At 39.9% G+C, this 18,249-nt stretch overlaps 1 protein-coding gene across 8 annotated transcripts in view; it reads right to left on the bottom strand.

Annotated features, from left to right (window-relative positions):
- Positions 1 to 17,683, bottom strand: part of LOC123764934 (uncharacterized) — a 69,595-nt gene extending 51,912 nt beyond the window's left edge. The window contains exons 1-2 of one of the 8 annotated variants that reach the window (XM_045753130.2): positions 1,578 to 1,654; positions 1,222 to 1,269 (exon numbers count right to left, since the gene is read on the bottom strand). Coding sequence is in view for 5 of the 8 variants with exons in the window: in XM_069333208.1 (XP_069189309.1) it covers positions 985 to 1,106 (122 nt within the window). In the remaining 3 variants the exon portion in view is untranslated. Of the gene's footprint in view, positions 1 to 984; positions 1,655 to 17,455 lie in introns of those variants that run through there. The other 7 variants (XM_069333208.1, XM_045753129.2, XM_069333211.1 and 4 more) reach the window with 7 other exon arrangements.
- Between the last annotated feature and the right edge of the window lie 566 nt (positions 17,684 to 18,249).

Here is an 18,249-nt window from a genome sequence, read left to right as displayed (position 1 = left end):
TACCAGGGACCAGCGCCAGAACCTGGCCCCTTTAGAGAGGTTTCAGAGAGCAATGTCCCTGGAAAACCCCTTGTGGTTGGGGTTTTCCTTATCTGCCATCGACCGGGGTTAGGCACCCAGAAAGGTAGGCATAACAAAACGAACCCCACATGGTAAAAAACTAAAACAAAAAAACAAACAGAGAGGTAGAAACTTCCTACAATCCCAAGGAAACAAGCAAACACGCAAACATCACATTTTACTGCCGCGCCGATCGTCCGTGCAGCCCTCCCCGCCCCGAGAGGGGGGAGCACCGAACCTCACCGCGCCAGCTGCCTAGCATCAGTTTGGAAGCTAAGCTTCAACCAACACGAAAAACCGCCGACCGGTGGGAGGGAGGGTTGCCAGGGAGCCTCCGGGGCTCACCCAGAAAATGGCGTTTCATTACATTAAACACTGGTTTTCTGTGGGGAGCCCCTACAGCACCCTGGAGCTTCATACCCTAAGAGAAGGAAAAGAAAGGGCTGACCTGGGAGGCGGCCGCCACAAACTCCGCAACGCGAAGCCGAGACAACAGGCTGCAACCTGCGACCCAAGGCAACAAGAACGCACAGGAGCAGACACGCGCATAAAGAATTGGTGGCCTGTGCGACCCTCAAATCCCTGCGCCCGAAATGAACCCCAGACATCACCAACACAGCAGCGAAAGCTGCAAATGTCCAAAGAGCACGGGTGCAAGAACAGACCGCAGGCTGGAAGACTTAAAAACTCTGCGAATGACCTGGGAGACCCGAGCCCTGAAACAGGGAACGAGGAGAACCGGATCAACCCATAGCGCATCCCCAGACACGGTACGCAGGTAACGGCAAAAAAGTGCAACTGGACAACACAGGATGCACCCCCGGCCGAACCAATCAAGCACCAATAACCCTAATAACCAATCAAGCACCAATAATCAACAAGCCACAATGTAGGACTGAGAACAGGAGATACTTTTTCACTCACAGGGTTATTAACCCAAGGAAGCCGTAACTGCCCAAACAGAGCTGAGTTCCAAAAATATACCTGGAAAAGATCATCAAGGCAAATGGGGAACCTTGGATAAGCCGCCGGCTTCCTGTCTTCATCGAGGCCACTAGGGTTGGTCCGTCTAATTACCCAAGGCTACCCAAATCTACTCAAAGCTACCCAAATCTTCCTAGTATTATGTAAGTAATGAAGAAATATGATATATTTACTCACTACAATGTTGGTGCTGAAGGTAGAACATGAAAAAAACATATTTTTACTCTGAAATAATAGAAGTTTATAACAAAATTAGATGAAACTAAGTGGCATGAAAGGCCATAGGAAGCTGACAATCCAAATGAGAATGTTGTGGAGCGACTTATCCAAGATATATTGTTGCCTACAGGTTATATTAAGTTAGGTTTGGATAGGTTAAGTTAGGTTTTGTTACTATAGGTTTGGGTAGGTTGGTTAGGTTAGGTCGATACAGAAGGCCGATATGCCAACAAACAGTCTCCAAGCAACAATGTGTCTTAGATAAGTCGCTCCACAACATCGTCACTTGGACTGTGGTCTTGTTTTGGAATCACCAGCAGCTTATTTTCGTCTAAGCTTTGGGTAGCTTGTTGAGTAGCTTTGAGTAATTAGACGGACCCCCCACCATCGGTCCATAGAATTACCCAAATCGACCCAAATCAGCCCAAAACTACCCAAATCGTCTTAGCATTACGTAAGTAATGAAGAAATATGGTATATTTACTTACTATAATGTTGGTGCTACACATAGAACATGATCAAACCTATTTTTACTCTGAAATAATCTAATTTCATAACGAAATTAGACGTAAATATGTGAGAGGTGACGCCATAGGAAGTCGACGGTCCAAGCGACAATTGTGTGGAGCGACTTATCCAAGATATATGGTCGCCAGGAGAGTGTTTGCTGCCATATCAGCCTCCTGTACACAGTGATCCAGTCCTTTTCGTTCATTGAACACCGAACCCTACACGCCCTCTGATATATTGCTTAATTAAGAAATATTCACAAATAAAGATTATATTTGTATATGTTATCAGAAAGGCAGATATAAAATAGTTTTTGTGAATCCATCACAGAGATTATACCTTATTAGAGAGGAAAAATATTCATACTTTAAACAAGGCTTCATGGCCGACGCTCTCCTTACCGATATGGGAACTATGACCTTCCGAAGATCAATGTTAATTTAATCTAGATATTGTAATAAACGAAGTTTTCTATGTCATCATAAAGACATAAATATAAGCTGCATGTTAATAATTTGGCATAAATATAACTGAATTGAAAGTTAAGATATATGCCTTTTTATAGTTACTTGATGGCTCGCTCAGGGAGTGTGAAGGCCTCCACACAAGCCAATCAATTTTATAATTACTTTGCATATATGCAAAGTAACGCCATAGGTCTTTATGTCAGAATAAAGCCATGTAGACGATAATGTAACTACATTTCAAGGAAAACATGTCTTAATATAATTATTAAATGAATGCAAAGTTATGGTTAAATAAATAGCCAATACCACACAATCGCCGGTGTTCGGACACATGAATAGTCGCATTAGGTGAAAGGAAATGTACCCAACCATTTCCATTTACCCAACCAGTTTGTGCACCCTATACTCATCCTCTGTGCGGTAATTTATTGTGCACCACATACTCATCTTGTTACCAGTAGTTTGTGCAACCCATACTCATCCTGTGACCCGTAATTTATTGTGCATCCCATACTCATCCTGTTACCGGTAGTTTGTGCAGCCCATACCCATCCTGTGACCTGTAATTTATTGTGCAACCCATACTTATCCTGTGACCTGTAGTTTATTGTGCAGCTAATACTCATTCTGTGAGTCATAGGACATTGCGCAACCCTTTCTCATCGTGTGAATCTTTGTTTACTTTGCTCTCCATATTCATCCTCTGCGCGATAGTTTCTTGTGCAACCCATACCCATGATGTGAGTGGTAGTTTATTGTGTACCCTATATTCATCCTGTGAGTATAGGGTACACAATTCTTGTTTGGATTCTTGTAATGTTATTTGTCTATTTGTAGTCACAGTATTTGTGCACCCCTTGAGGGACTTGAATTAGAGGGGGGTTGAAATAGCCTAAGCTACTCTATCCCTTTGAGATGTATTTATTGCTTATCTCAATAAACACACTTGAACTTGAACTTGGGTACACAATGAGTTCATTTGTACTCCATACTCATCATCAAGAAGTGTATTTTACCAGCATTGTAATATAAATTAAGAATAAAAGCTTAGCTGGATTACGGACCCATAATCAAAATAAGAGTCATCACTAATTATCATGACAAATAGTCTAGGCTACACTTCCGCCTTCGACAAGCTGCCGCCGGATGTGGGTATAGTTTATTGTACACCCCCGCACCCCCAGTCCTGGAAGGGCGGGCATTGGGATGTGGACATGTGTACCATTATACCCCCCCCCCCCCACACACACACACTCCTCTCCTGTTAATAATAATACTAATAATAATAAAAATTCAAAATAATAACGTTAATAAATATTATAATTAAAACACTTACTGTAATACCCTAGTGCTTGAATGAAAGTGAAGGAAAGACCCAATAAATGTGTAAGTGTATTAAAAACCAAATTTTCGTTGGGTGAGCTGGCAGGTGAGCACCACCTGCCAGCTCACCCAGTAATGAACATCACCTGCCAGCTCACCCAGTAATGAACATCACCTGCCAGCTCACCCAGTAATGAACATCACCTGCACACTGCACCGAACCACTTGCCAGCAGGTGCAGAAGTACGATGGAAAGAGCAAAGTATACAATATTTCAAGTATAATATTAAAGATATATTTAGCATTTAATGTTTTCCTATAAAGTTTCAATAATACCTTTATTTGATTTTTTGTATTATTTTCTACCACAGACGTGGCCACACATTAACAATGCTAACCAGCATATATACATTTTCTTCAGTCCGCCATGGACTCTAACCCTTTCCACTACCGCCCACAAGATGGGTATAGGGTGCATAATATAAGAACTAAACTAACTAACTCCATTGATAGGGTTAGAGATTTGTTAAACATATAGGTCAGGGATTTATTGAACAATTAACCACATAAGGTGATTGTAGTGTTTTTAAAATGCTAGGCTAAGCTACATACGTAAATACATAAATACACAGATTTACGTATGCCCTACATAAAGTGTTCGATGTGTCTTTTACATAGTGTCATTAACGTGCATTTACAAAGGTGAAATTGAATTCTGACCAGCTTCCACATATACTTTATACACATACATATACACACACAGACGTATGCGTACATATACATATATATATACATACATATATACACACATACATACACATATATTTGTCTCTTTTACTCTGACAAGGTGAGATAACTGATAGAGAAACTAGTGTGCAATTAAGCACTTAATCACTGAAGGTGATTAAGGTGCTTTCACAAGCTCAGGTTATAGAGTTACATCACATACATTCATTGTATAATTGATACGTTACATGGTCAATCTAGGGTACAAGTTCAATATATCATCAAGTGTTCCAGTACTCAAATAGTAATTACACAGTTCAGCATACCTTAGCCCAGGAGGGCGAAAGTCAGTCAGTATGGGACATTCTACAATATAATGTTCAAGGGAGTGCATATTTTCTCTTTTACAAAGTTGACACATTGTGTACTCGACATTTGGGTTTTGAGAAAGCTGCCAGATACGTCTATATCCCAAGCGTATTATGGCCACTATAACATCACATTGGGTTCTTGTTCCATTAATCCTGTATGTGAATGTCTCCGCACGATATCTATCATAATATTTAATGCTACAATTTTCAGGTCTTTGTGAATTTGTTAGGTCGGTGAGATTTTCATTAGATGTTTGCTTAAGTATTCTCTTTGTCACTGCTAATGAAACACCCATATAAATTTCTACCACTGGTTTTCTACAGGCTGTCTTTGCAAGCATATCAACAGTGTCATGCCTTGAGATGCCAACATGTGATGGTATCCATAGGAATTTAATTTCAAATCTCTTTTCTTTGGCAGCTAAAATATTCATTCGAATATCACTGACTATTTTCTGGGTGTCACTACTATGTGCGTTCAATACCAGGAGTGCACTCTGCGAATCACAGTATATAAGTCGACTGCCTTTGTGTTTTAAAAATTCAGTGGCAAGGTATATGAATGCAAGTTCGGTTTGAGTTGTACTTGCCCAATCATTGACGCGCTTCATTCATGTATGTACGAGAGAAGATTGTTCAAATATATTACATGCACATCCGGTACATCATCCACCTTCTTCTACAGAACCGTCGGTATAGCACTGATACACATCGTTACCCATACTCTGAGTACTTTCAGTGATGCTTCACAGTGTTAACTGTTTTAATAATGTAGAGTGTACATTATCTTTCTTGGGTGCATTTACAAAATCAACTGCTAGATCCAAGTTATCCCATGGAGTAATTGGTTGATTAATCGTTAATTGAGTTGGGTACATATTTAATATTTTGATGGAGTTGGCTACCTTGTAGAACCAAAATGCATTCACGCCGAAAACTGTGCTAATAGACAAAATTATGTTAGAGATATGGGTCTATAATTATCTGAGTGTGCTTTGGGGATGGGAACAATGACACTGTCCAATCATCAGGTAATACTCCTTCACTTAAACTCATTCTGTACAACACTAAAAGTGGATTACCTGGTACTTGTGAGACTAATCTCAGTAAACTGTAAGTAATACCGTCCTCTTCAGGAGCAGTAGACTTATTTTATTGTGCTACACAGCCTTCCCGGCTTGGTGCCTTCTTTGGTAATTACTTATCAAAGGCAGCTCCATACGAGGAGCTGCCTCGTATGGGCCAATAAGTCTTTTGCAGTTACCTTCATTCTTATGTTCTTACTTACATTTATTGAACTTTATCATCATCATCATTTACAGAAATAAATTAACATAAAAAGTAGTCATTTTAATACACAAAACAGAAGTAGATATTATGTAAATTATGATGCAGGATAGGATCACTATTAAGAACTTAATTATAAACCACAATATGTTTAATATCGTCAGAAATTCGGAAACATACCATATATTTTCAAATATTTACAATTAAAGTATTTATTTAGGAAATAAGTATTTTAGTTACCCTAGTTAGCTCTGAGAACACACATTCATGCAGCAAGAATTTCTTCCCACTAATCTGAGAGATGCTAATGAGACCAGTCTCGACCCACTGGACAGGTCATGAACAACAATCAACTACAGCACCATCTATGTCAGAAGATATTCAAAATATTCTTGATATCATTCAAATTGTCAATACGAGAACAGAATACATAAGTTGAGTGATGTCAAAGGAATCATATTGACTGACCGAGCCCCATTGTAAATATCCGTGGCTTCCTGACCATAAAGGTACCGACGCGGTCGAGGGTAAGAGACCGGATGTACCCATATACCTATGAGGCCATCAAAAATAGTGAGTCACGCCAAACAAAAAGAAGTACTGGTAAACAGGTCAGACACAACCAGTACTATGATGATGCTAAACTGAAAGAGCTTAAATCAATTGCTAGACAGACAGGTAAAGCATATAAGAGCCTTAGAACTCCTCAAATGTTAAAACTGTTTCAGGCCGCGCTTGCAGCGGCAAGGGAGAGAATGACTGAACTGAGACAAAATGAATGGGAGGGTTTTGTTAGTGGACTTAACCTGCATACTCCCCTGGGCAAAGCCTGGAAAGGCATAAACAAAATTATTGGTAAAAATAGTAGACAAGTTTCACACCCAAACCCACTACAGAAAGCCAATCAGTTAATTGCAAAATGGGCTCAGGTTTCCAGCCTTGGAATGCTACCAGCTAGCACTAGGGAGAAATTGCAGGCGAGGTCCACAGACAGAAATTCTCTCATAAATTTCATGTTGAGCAAGCAACATGATGAATGTGATGTTCCATATACAGATTATGAATTGGATGCAGCCCTCTCCAGGGGCAGTAGCACTGCTCCTGGTGAGGACGGTATCACCTATGATATTCTAAGACTCCTACATCGTGTACCCGGTAACCCATTATTAGAATTGTTTAATGCCAGCTATGTCTCTGGGCAGTTGCCTGTATCATGGACCACCAGTCTTACAGTACCTGTACCAAAGCCTGGCCAACCTGATGCTTTCCGTCCCATCTCACTGACCAGTTGCATGTGCAAAACCTTTGAGAGAATGGTGCTTAATAGATTATTGTATAGAGTTAAAGAGCACATGTCACCTGATATCAATGGTTTCACACATGGTAAAAGTGTACACAACTGTATCACAACCTTTCTTACTGTTCATGGAGATAAAAGGCACAAGTACACAACATTTCTTGATTTAAAAAATGCCTTTGATATTGCTAATAGGGAAGTGATTATGTATGAATTAGCGAGAATGGATATAGGGGGACATTTATTACAGTGGATACGAGGCTATCTTACCAACCGGAAGTCCTCTGCGCTGTTCCAAGGCTACAAGAGTGAAACTAAAGTAGTGCAACTAGGCACCCCACATGGAAGAGTACTTAGTCCTACCTTGTTTAATGTTCTAATTAATGCTTTACTAAAATCAATCCCAACTAGTCCGGCAAACATCACTATCAGCTATGCAGATGACATCCTTGTGCATACTAAAACCCACCGCAAAATGCAAACAGTCTTAAATTGTATACATACAGCTTGTGAGAGCCTTGGTCTTGTAATCAACGCTGCTAAAACTAAGGTATTTAACAGACAAATTGGCAACCGCAAAAGTGGACCACGAAAACTTAAGATAGACAACATACCAATAGACTATGTCTCTTTTTTCAAATACCTTGGTGTCTCTGTCCCTTGTACCTCAACTGCAGTCAATAAGTTACATCAACAATGTAGAGACAGACTCAAGGCTCTCAGAACTGTAGTGGGGTACAGCCCGAAATATGGTGTTAATATTAGAATAGCAAGAATGATGTATTTAGCGTATATAAGGTCTCTGATAGACTATCATGCACCAGCTTTGGTCCTGCAGAATGGCAAAAGTATTGATAGACTGGAAAAAATGCAAAATGAAGCACTCAGAATTATACTTGGCTGTCCTATAACTACCAAAGTTCTCAACATGCGGAAAGAATTAAATATACTTAGCATTAGAGATAGAATATTTGAAATTAATCTTATGATGGGACTAAAGCTGCTGCGTGATAACAAAAACAACATTGTGTCAGTTGCACTGTTAGAACACATACGAAATGGAACTAGCGAGTCTAAATGGATTCAAAGAACTGCCACTCATATTAAAATGATGGCACTGCACGATGTATATACAGATGAAAGAGTACAGCACTTCCTTCCACCCTGGTAGATAGTACCTTTTGACATCCCGACCCCTGCATACCACACCAAGAAACTAATCACAAGCAACCCTCATGCTCAGCTTGCTGCTAAATTAAGCACCATAGAACACATTCACAATATACAAGCTGAAAACAACATTGCACAGACCATATACACTGACGGATCACTCAATACAGCTACAGGGAGGGCAGGAAGTGCTGTTATTGCTCATCAGCCCGATGGCAGCACAATTCAAAGAAATATCCGAATTAGTAACTGGACGTCCACAATGCAAGCCGAGTTGGTAGCGATACTGGTAGCACTCGAAATTATTGACAACACTGAAGTAGACAGCTTAATTATTTCTGACTCCCTATCCTCACTACGAGCAATAAACAGTTTGCAATCAAGTAATAACGTGCTTGTCTTGGAAGCTAGACGTAGATATATAAGAATACTTAGCAAGAGGGTAAATATAAAAATGTTGTGGATTCCTTCTCACACTGGCATGCAGGAACATGACAAAGTTGACGCCCTTGCTAAGGCTGCAGTAAATAAAGACAGTATTGAATGGAATCTTGAGTTATCAAATAGGTCCCTTAAAAGTGTCATTAGACGAGAACTCCTGGATGGATTTGAAGAAAGTAGAACAGTGCAAACTGGAACTAGCAGGTCCATCGTTCATCACAATGAAATGTGTGAAATAAAACATGTGTATGGGGCAAGTAACAAAGTCGAGCATGGGTCTGAGGAAAAACTGTCCTTACTCTGAATACCGCAACGTCTGTGCTTATATGAATATATGTCACATACACATATTTTATAGCACACATTTAATTTGTATCTAGTTCTTTATTGTTAACTTACATAATCAAAGAACCTTGCAACATCTACATTCGAGGAAGGATTCCAGAAGCAGTTAACAACTGCCATTTCTTGTTTCTGGAATTCTTCTTTATGCTGTAGGTAAAGTAGTTAATAGAACTACAGTCTCCTGCTCCTGGGGTTAGTGGTTCGAGACTACTTGTGCCCAGGGTGAATGTGGAGGTCAGTAGTTCGACCTTGGAGGTGGACCTCGATATACACCTAACGAATAGACATGCACAAGCTGCCTGTCCTCAGTGTATATTTTACACACACACACACACACACACACACACACACACACACACACACACACACACACACACACACACACACACACACACACACACACACACACACACACACACAAACACACACACGTGAGTGTGTGATTATGCGAGACTGGTTAACATCAGAACAGCCTTCAGGAACCTGTGTAAGGAATCATTCAGAACCTTCTATACCACATATGTAAGACCAATCCTGGAGTATGTGGCCCCAGCATGGAGTCCGTACCTTGTCAAGCACAAGGCGAAGCTTGAAAAAGTTCAGAGATATGGCACTAGGCTAGTCCCAGAACTAAGAGGCATGAGCTACGGAGAAAGGCTGCGAGAAAAGCACCTCACGACACTAGAAGGCAGAAGAGTATGGGAGACATGATCACTACCTACAAAATTCTCAGAGGAATTGACAAGGTAGATAAAGATAAACTGTTTAACACGGGTGGTACGCAAACAAGGGGACACAGGTGGAAACTGAGTACCCAAATGAGCCAGAGGGACGTTAGAAAGAACTTTTTCAGTGTCAAAATAGTTAACAGATGTAATGCATTAGGCAGTAATGTGGTGGAGGCTGACTCCATACACAGTTTCAAATGTAGATATGATAGAGTCCAGTAGGCTCAGGAATCTGTACATCAGTTGATTGACAGTTGAGAGGCGGGACCAAAGAGCCAGAGCTCAACCCCCCAAGCACAATTAGGTGAGTACACACACACTCACTCTCTCCCTCTCATAAGGGAGGTGGTGGCCGAGTGGACAGCGCTCTAGACTCGTGGACCTAGGGAGTAAATGTTACTCCTACTGCTATGTAACAAGATTTTGTTGGTACATTTTCATGTAAATTCACAACTCTTCGCGCCGGAAACAAGTCATGAGAGAGCCACACAATAATTTTCGGATCTAACCTTCATTCTTTCTCAATGTGTTGTATACAATGAAATGATTATACATTGCTCTGTTGTGAACATTGTATACAGTACCTCAAGATATACATCCCACAACAGTTAACTAGCTCCCAGATACCTAATTAATTCTCTACTCTCTGTAAATGTTAATGTGATGTCACCGAGCAGTAAATAGGTACCTGGAAATTAGACAGTTGCTACGGGTTGCTTCCTGGTGTGTGTGTACTCACCTATTTGTGCTTGCGGGGGTTGAGCTTTGGCTTTTTGGTCCCGCCTCTCAACTGTCAATCAACTGGTGTACAGATTCCTGAGCCTACTGGGCTCTATCACATCTACATTTAAAACTGTGTATGGAGTTAGCCTCCACCACATCACTGCCTAATGCATTCTATCCGTTAACTACTCTGACACTGAAAAAGTTCCTTTTAACGTCTCTGTGGCTCATGTGGGTACTCAGTTTCCCACCAGTGTTGAATAGTTTATCCTTGTTTACCCGGTCGATTGTTTGTGTGTGTGTGTGTGTGTGTGTGTGTGTGTGTGTGTGTGTGTGTGTGTGTGTGTGTGTGCGAGAGAAAAAAAATTAGTTAGTCAGTAATAGTTGATTGACAGTTGAGAGGCGGGCCGAATGAGCAGAGCTCAACCCGCGCCTGCACAACTAGGTGAATACTCTCTCACTCTCTCTCTCTGTCTCTCTCTGTCTCTCTGTCTGTCTCTCTCTCTGTCTGTCTGTCTATCTTTCTCTCTCTCTCTTTCTCTCTCTCTCACCACTCACATATGTGTTGTATGTGGATGCTGAAGTTCAGTCTCTTGTCTATGTATAGGTCAAGGAACTTTCCATAATCATTATTGCTAATGTTAACATTGTGTATCTGAAGTTGAATTTGGTTTCAGGATTTACTTTCGAACAAAAATAGTAGTCGGTCTTTTTTATGTTTGATGTGAGTTTGTTAGTTTACATCCATGAGTGGACTTTTTAAATCTATTATTTTTATTATTATATAGTGCGTTTGGGTTGGGGTCTGAATAGAGGAAGGTAGCATCGTCAGCACTTATGTTTACACTTATTGGAAGTATCTAAGTATCAACTAAAGTATCTTCACACTTGACTTAAACTTTAGTAGCTATTTTCTGGACCATTCCTCAAGTTTCGGAGGTCAACGAAGATGGAATTCACATGAAATGGCTTATGTTACCATCACTAATAATGTTGTGTTTTCTGTCTAGCTTCAGACACGGTCATGTTACAATTGTGTCTTAGAGAGTTGCGCGCAATTAAGCATGATAGAAATCACTTACAATTAATGCAGGATGGTAGAAAATCACTTACAATTAATGCATCAAGTTTGGAGACTTGAATTGAAATTGAAATTGAAATAAGTTTATTGAGGTAAAATACACACAAATGGATGAGGTAGCTCAAGCTATTCTCACCCCGTTCAGTACATCGTGTTAATACATAGACACACTCACTTGTACACATTTTAGTGTAACAAGCAAGGCAAATAGTTCTGTCTGATGGGTAGAGGCAACTGCACTTGCAGCTGCACCCGTGTGGCGGTGTAGGAAACCATCAATGTATATGATTTGAGAGAGAGAGAGAATGATCTGTAGACAGAGCATCAATATGGCGTAAGGTATTGGGCTTTGCCTCAAGATGAAGCATAATAAAGAACCCGAATATCAGGAGAAAAAATTACATTAAAAACTGTCCACATGATACATATATATATAATCACGTTTTAAACATTTTAATTTTATTATTTGCATATATATATATAATTAGGAAGTAATGTTTATCTGGGTAAGTTGTCAGCTTTTATGAACTAATAGCTAGTGCGGCTTGTATACTGGGTACATCCGGTCTCTTACCCTCGACTGCGGCGGTAACTTTATGGTCAGGAAGCCACAAATATTTACAGTTCAAGTTCAAGTATGTTTATTGAGACAAGAAAAAAATACATTTCAAAGGGATAGAGTAACTTAGGCTATTTCTACCCCCTCTACTGCAAGTCCCTCAAGGGGCGCACAAATTCAGTAAGTACAAATAGACAATTAACATTACAAGAATCCCATTTAACATTGCAGGTTAATATAGTAAGTACAGCATACAATTGTTACACTCTTGGGGCAAAATTTTTGTAGCTCCTAAGTATACTGTCTATCATACCATTATCACACATACAAACAATTTGATGTGGTACATTACTTATTTCCTTATTTCTATAGTTATCAATAAGTTGACACTCTAATACATAATGTTCTAAGGTGTGGGCGTGCGGCATACTACATAATTTACACTCCTTATCTTTTTCACTGACATCAACTCCGTATTGCCAGATATATTTGTATCCTAATCTTAATCTCATGTAAATTGAATCCTTCCAAGTTGACTTTCCTTTATCATAGGTGAAGGACGAGTTTGTATTTATTACTGAATAATTCTTAAGTGTGTTACTACTATCCACTATTGCCATTCTTTTTATCATTTCTTCATCTTCATTTCCTCTTATTAATGTTATATATACATGTACACATAATCATACATACATGTACATATATATACATATGCGGTAAATCCAGAGAAATGAAATATGGAATTTTCCGCATACAAATGATTATTGTTTCATGATCGTCAATTGCATATATACATATACATACATATACATTCACATACATATTCAATCACCCACACAAATACACACATCAATAATCTTTGTATCACAAGTGATTCAACAAGAGGCTCACAAGTCACTATACTAGGCACTTTACATCTCCGGTGAGTCGTCCAATTACTAGTCTTGCTCTACACCCACCCAACTGGGCGGCAGCTTTACAGTCATGTGCTCCACACCCACCCAACTGGGCGGCAGCTTTACAGTCATGTGCTCCACACCCACCCAACTGGGCGGCAGCTTAACAGTCATGTGCTCCACACCCACCCAACTGGGCGGCAGCTTAACAGTCATGTGCTCCACACCCACCCAACTGGGCGGCAGCTTTACAGTCATGTGTTCCACACCCACCCAACTGGGCGGCAGCTTTACAGTCATGTGCTCCACACCCACCCAACTGGGTGGCAGCTTAACAGTCATGTGCTCCACACCCACCCAACTGGGCGGCAGCTTTACAGTCATGTGGTCCACACCCACCCAACTGGGCGGCAGCTTAACAGTCATGTGCTCCAAACCCACCCAACTGAGCGGCAGCTTAACAGTCATGTGCTCCACACCCACCCAACTGGGCGGCAGCTTTACAGTCATGTGCTCCACACCCACCCAACTGGGCGGCAGCTTAACAGTCATGTGCTCCACACCCACCCAGCTGGGCGGTAGCTTAACAGTCATGTGCTCCACACCCACTCAACTGGGCGGCAGCTTAACAGTCATGTGCTCCACACCCACCCAACTGGGCGGCAGCTTTATAGTCATGTGCTCCACACCCACCCAACTGGGCGGCAGCTTAATAGTCATGTGCTCCACACCCACCCAACTGGGCGGCAGCTTAACAGTCATGTGCTCCACACCCACCCAACTGGGCGGCAGCTTTACAGTCATGTGCTCCACACCCACCCAACTGGGCGGCAGCTTAACAGTTATGTGCTCCACACCCACCCAACTGGGCGGCAGCTTTACAGTCATGTGCTCCACACCCAACCAACTGGGCGGCAGCTTAACAGTCATGTGCTCCACACCCACCCAACTGGGCGACGGCTTTACAATCATTTGCATGAATTACTTACAGTAAGCAAATTTTAGATACTTCGCTAAGATTTCGGGCAGCACATCATTATAAATGAAGTACTTACACTTCTCTTGGACACCAATGATGGTGTTATCTCTGAATTCCGCGATTTTTTTTAAATTCCAGTACTGTATATAATGACGCAAAGTATGCGAATAGTTCTGCAATAGTGATCCTATCCTGCGTCATAATTTACATACATATCTACTTCTGTTTTGTGTATTAAAATTACTACATTTTTATGTTAATTTATTTCTGTAAATGATGATGATGATAAATTTCAAGAAATGTAAGTAAGAACATAAGAACGGAAACTGGTCGCGTATATGGAAATGGTTGGGTACATTTCCTTTCACCTACCTAATGCGAATATTCATGTGTCCGGACACGGGCGATGGTGTGGTATTGCCTATTTATTTGACCATATCTTTGCTTTCATTTAAGATATGTTTTCCTTGAAATGTATTTACATTATCGTCTACATCTGTCTTTATTCTGAAATAAAAACCTTTGACGTTACTTTGCATATATGTACATTAATTATAAAACTGATTGGCTTGTGTGCAGGCCTTCACACTCCCTGAGCGAGCCATCAAGTAACTATAAAAAGGCATATATCTTTACTTTCACTTCAGTTATATTTATACCAAAGTATTAACATGCAGCTTATATGTCTTTCTGATGACATAAAAAACTTAGTTTTTTACAATATATAGATTCAATTAACATTGATTTTCAAAAGGTCATAGTTCCCATCGAAAGGGAGAGCGTCGGCCAAGTTAGTTTAGTTCATTTATTATGCACCCCATACCCATCTTGTGGGCGGTAGTGGAAAGGGTTACAGAGGCACATAATGGGCTCAGGGACTGAACCCCACAATTCATTTAGCTAAGCAAGTTACAATCTTGATGAGCTAGTTACAAAATTCAATATAAGTCATCACATCAACAATGGGTTCGAGATCGACCTCAAGTACAGGTTCCAAATTAAGCAACTGACATATGTGGAGAGCTAGTGTCAAAATTTATATGTTTGTCCTGCACACCGCCCCCCATCCAGTGGGCAGCGGTGGATAGGTTACAATCACTTAGTTACTACCTACAGTTAGCAAACTGGGGATATTTGGCTAAAATTTCTGGTAGCAGATCATTTTGAATGAAATATTGACACATCGCTGGAACATTGGTTATAGAATTGTCTCTAAATTCACGTATCTTTTCGCACTCCATCACATAGTGACGGAGGGTGTGCGAATAATTTTGTTGACACAGTTTACATTTGGTCAGGTCTACATCAGCAGATAATGAGAATTCCCAGAGATACTTGTAACCGAGTCTAAGCCGAGCAGTAGTAACATCTAGAAGTCTGCTGATTTTATTGGATGATCCATAGATGTGTGGCTCCTCTTGCATGATAGTATGATGATAGATGGAATTACTGGTGTCAATTTCACTTTGCCTCAGATCTACAAGATCTTGTTGAAGTTCTCGGTGTACAGCTGCTCTCAGATTGCTCATTGACAATCCAAGGTTACACTCAACGGCTCCTTTAAAGGCAGATTCTTTGGCTAACTTATCAGCTCTATCATGCATTCGGAGGCCAACATGAGATGGAGACCACATGAAATGGACTCTGTTACCATCCTTAATAATTTTGTTGTATTTGTGTCTAGCTTCGGACACGAGCATGTTACAGTTATGTCTTAAAGAGTTGAGAGCATTTAAGGATGATAAGGAGTCACTTACAATTAATGTATCAAGTTTTGAGACTTGTACACATTTCAGTGCAAGGATCAAGGCAAATAGTTCAGTCTGAAGGGTAGAGGCCCAGTTGTTTATACGGACTCCCCACTCAAAGTATAGGCCATCGCCCATTGTCAGGACAACTGCACTTCCAGCTGCACCCGTGGTGCGGTGTAGGGAACCATCAGTGTATATAATTTGAGAGAGAGAATGCTCTGTGGACAGAGCATCAATATGGCTTAAGGCGTTGAGCTTTGCCTCAAGACGAAGCTTGGGCTGATCTCTAATTTGCTTCTTGGGTGGAAAGGGAGGGATTAAAACTGGAAAGGGTGTAACCTCCCACGGTGCAGGAAAGTGCCGTTGTTGTTTCTCTTGGTACAAATCATGAACCTGATACATTCTGAGTTGAGTTCCAGTTTTTGTTATCCATTTGGAACAATGCTGATCTTCAATAAAGAAATTCTGGAGGGCTTCTGTGCAAGGATTAGGATGAGCGTCGGCCAAGAAGCCTTGTTTAAAATATGAATATTTTTCCTCTCTAATAAGGTATAATCTCTGTGATGCATTAACACAAACTATTTTATATCTGCCTTTCTGATAACATATATAAATATAATCTTTATTTGTGATTATTTGTTAATTAAGCAATATATAGTCATTTATGCCCGAAACGCTTTGCGTAATAGTGGCTTTAGGCATTGCATGTACTAGCTCTACCTATAAGTCAAACAATCCTTGTAAATATTTATTGTATGTATGTACCTTACCTAAATAAAATTGTATTGTATTGTATTGTATTGTATATCAGAGAGCGTGTAGGGTTCGGTGTTCTATGAACGAAAAGGACTGGAGTAGTTTAAATAGCGAACGCATACCAACGAATAACGCTAGTATCTATATAACAAATTTATTGTCATGTGGAATTGATTTAACTTCCAGACACTTTTTTTTAATAAATATTAAATATTTTGTGGCTGTTTATGAAAAATATTATTATAAATACACATTCTACTTGTTAATATTACCAATTAAATTTGCGACAATTTGAGCCATGAAATACGACGACTGGATCACTGTGTACAAGAGGCTGATATGGCAGCAAACACTCTCCTGGCGACCATATATCTTGGATAAGTCGCTCCACACAATTGTCGCTTGGACCGTCGACTTCCTATGGCGTCACCTCTCTCATATTTACGTCTCATTTCGTTATGAAATTAGATTATTTCAGAGTAAAAATAGGTTTGATCATGTTCTACGTGTAGCACCAACATTATAGTAAGTAAATATACCACATTTCTTCATTACTTACGTAATGCTAGGACGATTTGGGTAGTTTTGGGCCGATTTGGGTCGATTTGGGTAATTCTATGGACCCCCCACCATGGTCGGTGGCCCTTGGGTAATTCTACGGACGGACCGACTATGTGCGTGTTAGTGAATTTGCAAGAATGAAATACTCAAACCCAATATATATAATTTCTTAACCCAATGTACCTTCTTATAAATGAATAAACGAATAATTAAATAATCACATTGTAAAGGAGGCTGATATTCCAGGAAACACTCCAGGCAACAATATTTCTGGGACAAGTCGCTCCACAACATTGACGCTTGGATAATCGACTTCCTATGGCGTCACCTGCCTCATATTTTAAGTCTAATTTCGTTATAAACAGATTATTTCATTGTAAAAATATTTGTTTAATGTAGTACAATCTGCAGCAGCATTATAGTGGTAAATATGTCATATTTCTTCATTACTACTGTATTGCTAGGAGGCTTATAATAAGGTAGTTTCTCGCATCTCCAATAGATGGGAAGAGAGTCGCTAGCAAAATAATTTTTCTGCGGTTGGAAGAAAACGCGCTCAGAGTGGGAACTTGTTTATTTTATAATAGTAAATAAATTAATAATATATAATAAATTAATAATTAATAAATTAATAATAAATAATAAATTATTATTATTATATAATAAATAATATAATAATAATGACAAATAGTATAATGATAAGCAATAATTTTATTAATTCAAATATTTATTTATTTAATTATTTATTTATTTAATTTATTTATTTAAATACAACAAAATTATTAAGGATGGTAACAGAGTCCATTTCATGTGGTCTCCATCTCATGTTGGCCTCCGAATGCATGATAGAGCTGATAAGTTAGCCAAAGAATCTGCCTTTAAAGGAGCCGTTGAGTGTAATCTTGGATTGTCAATGAGCAATCTGAGAGCAGCAGTACACCGAGAACTTTTTTTTTTTTAGTTTAGTTCATTTATTATGCACCCCATACCCATCTTGTGGGCGGTAGTGGAAAGG

This window comes from Procambarus clarkii, chromosome 29 (genome assembly GCF_040958095.1).
Source record: "Procambarus clarkii isolate CNS0578487 chromosome 29, FALCON_Pclarkii_2.0, whole genome shotgun sequence".
Lineage (NCBI taxonomy): Eukaryota > Metazoa > Arthropoda > Malacostraca > Decapoda > Cambaridae > Procambarus > Procambarus clarkii.
This window is presented reverse-complemented; position numbering and strand designations above follow the sequence as displayed.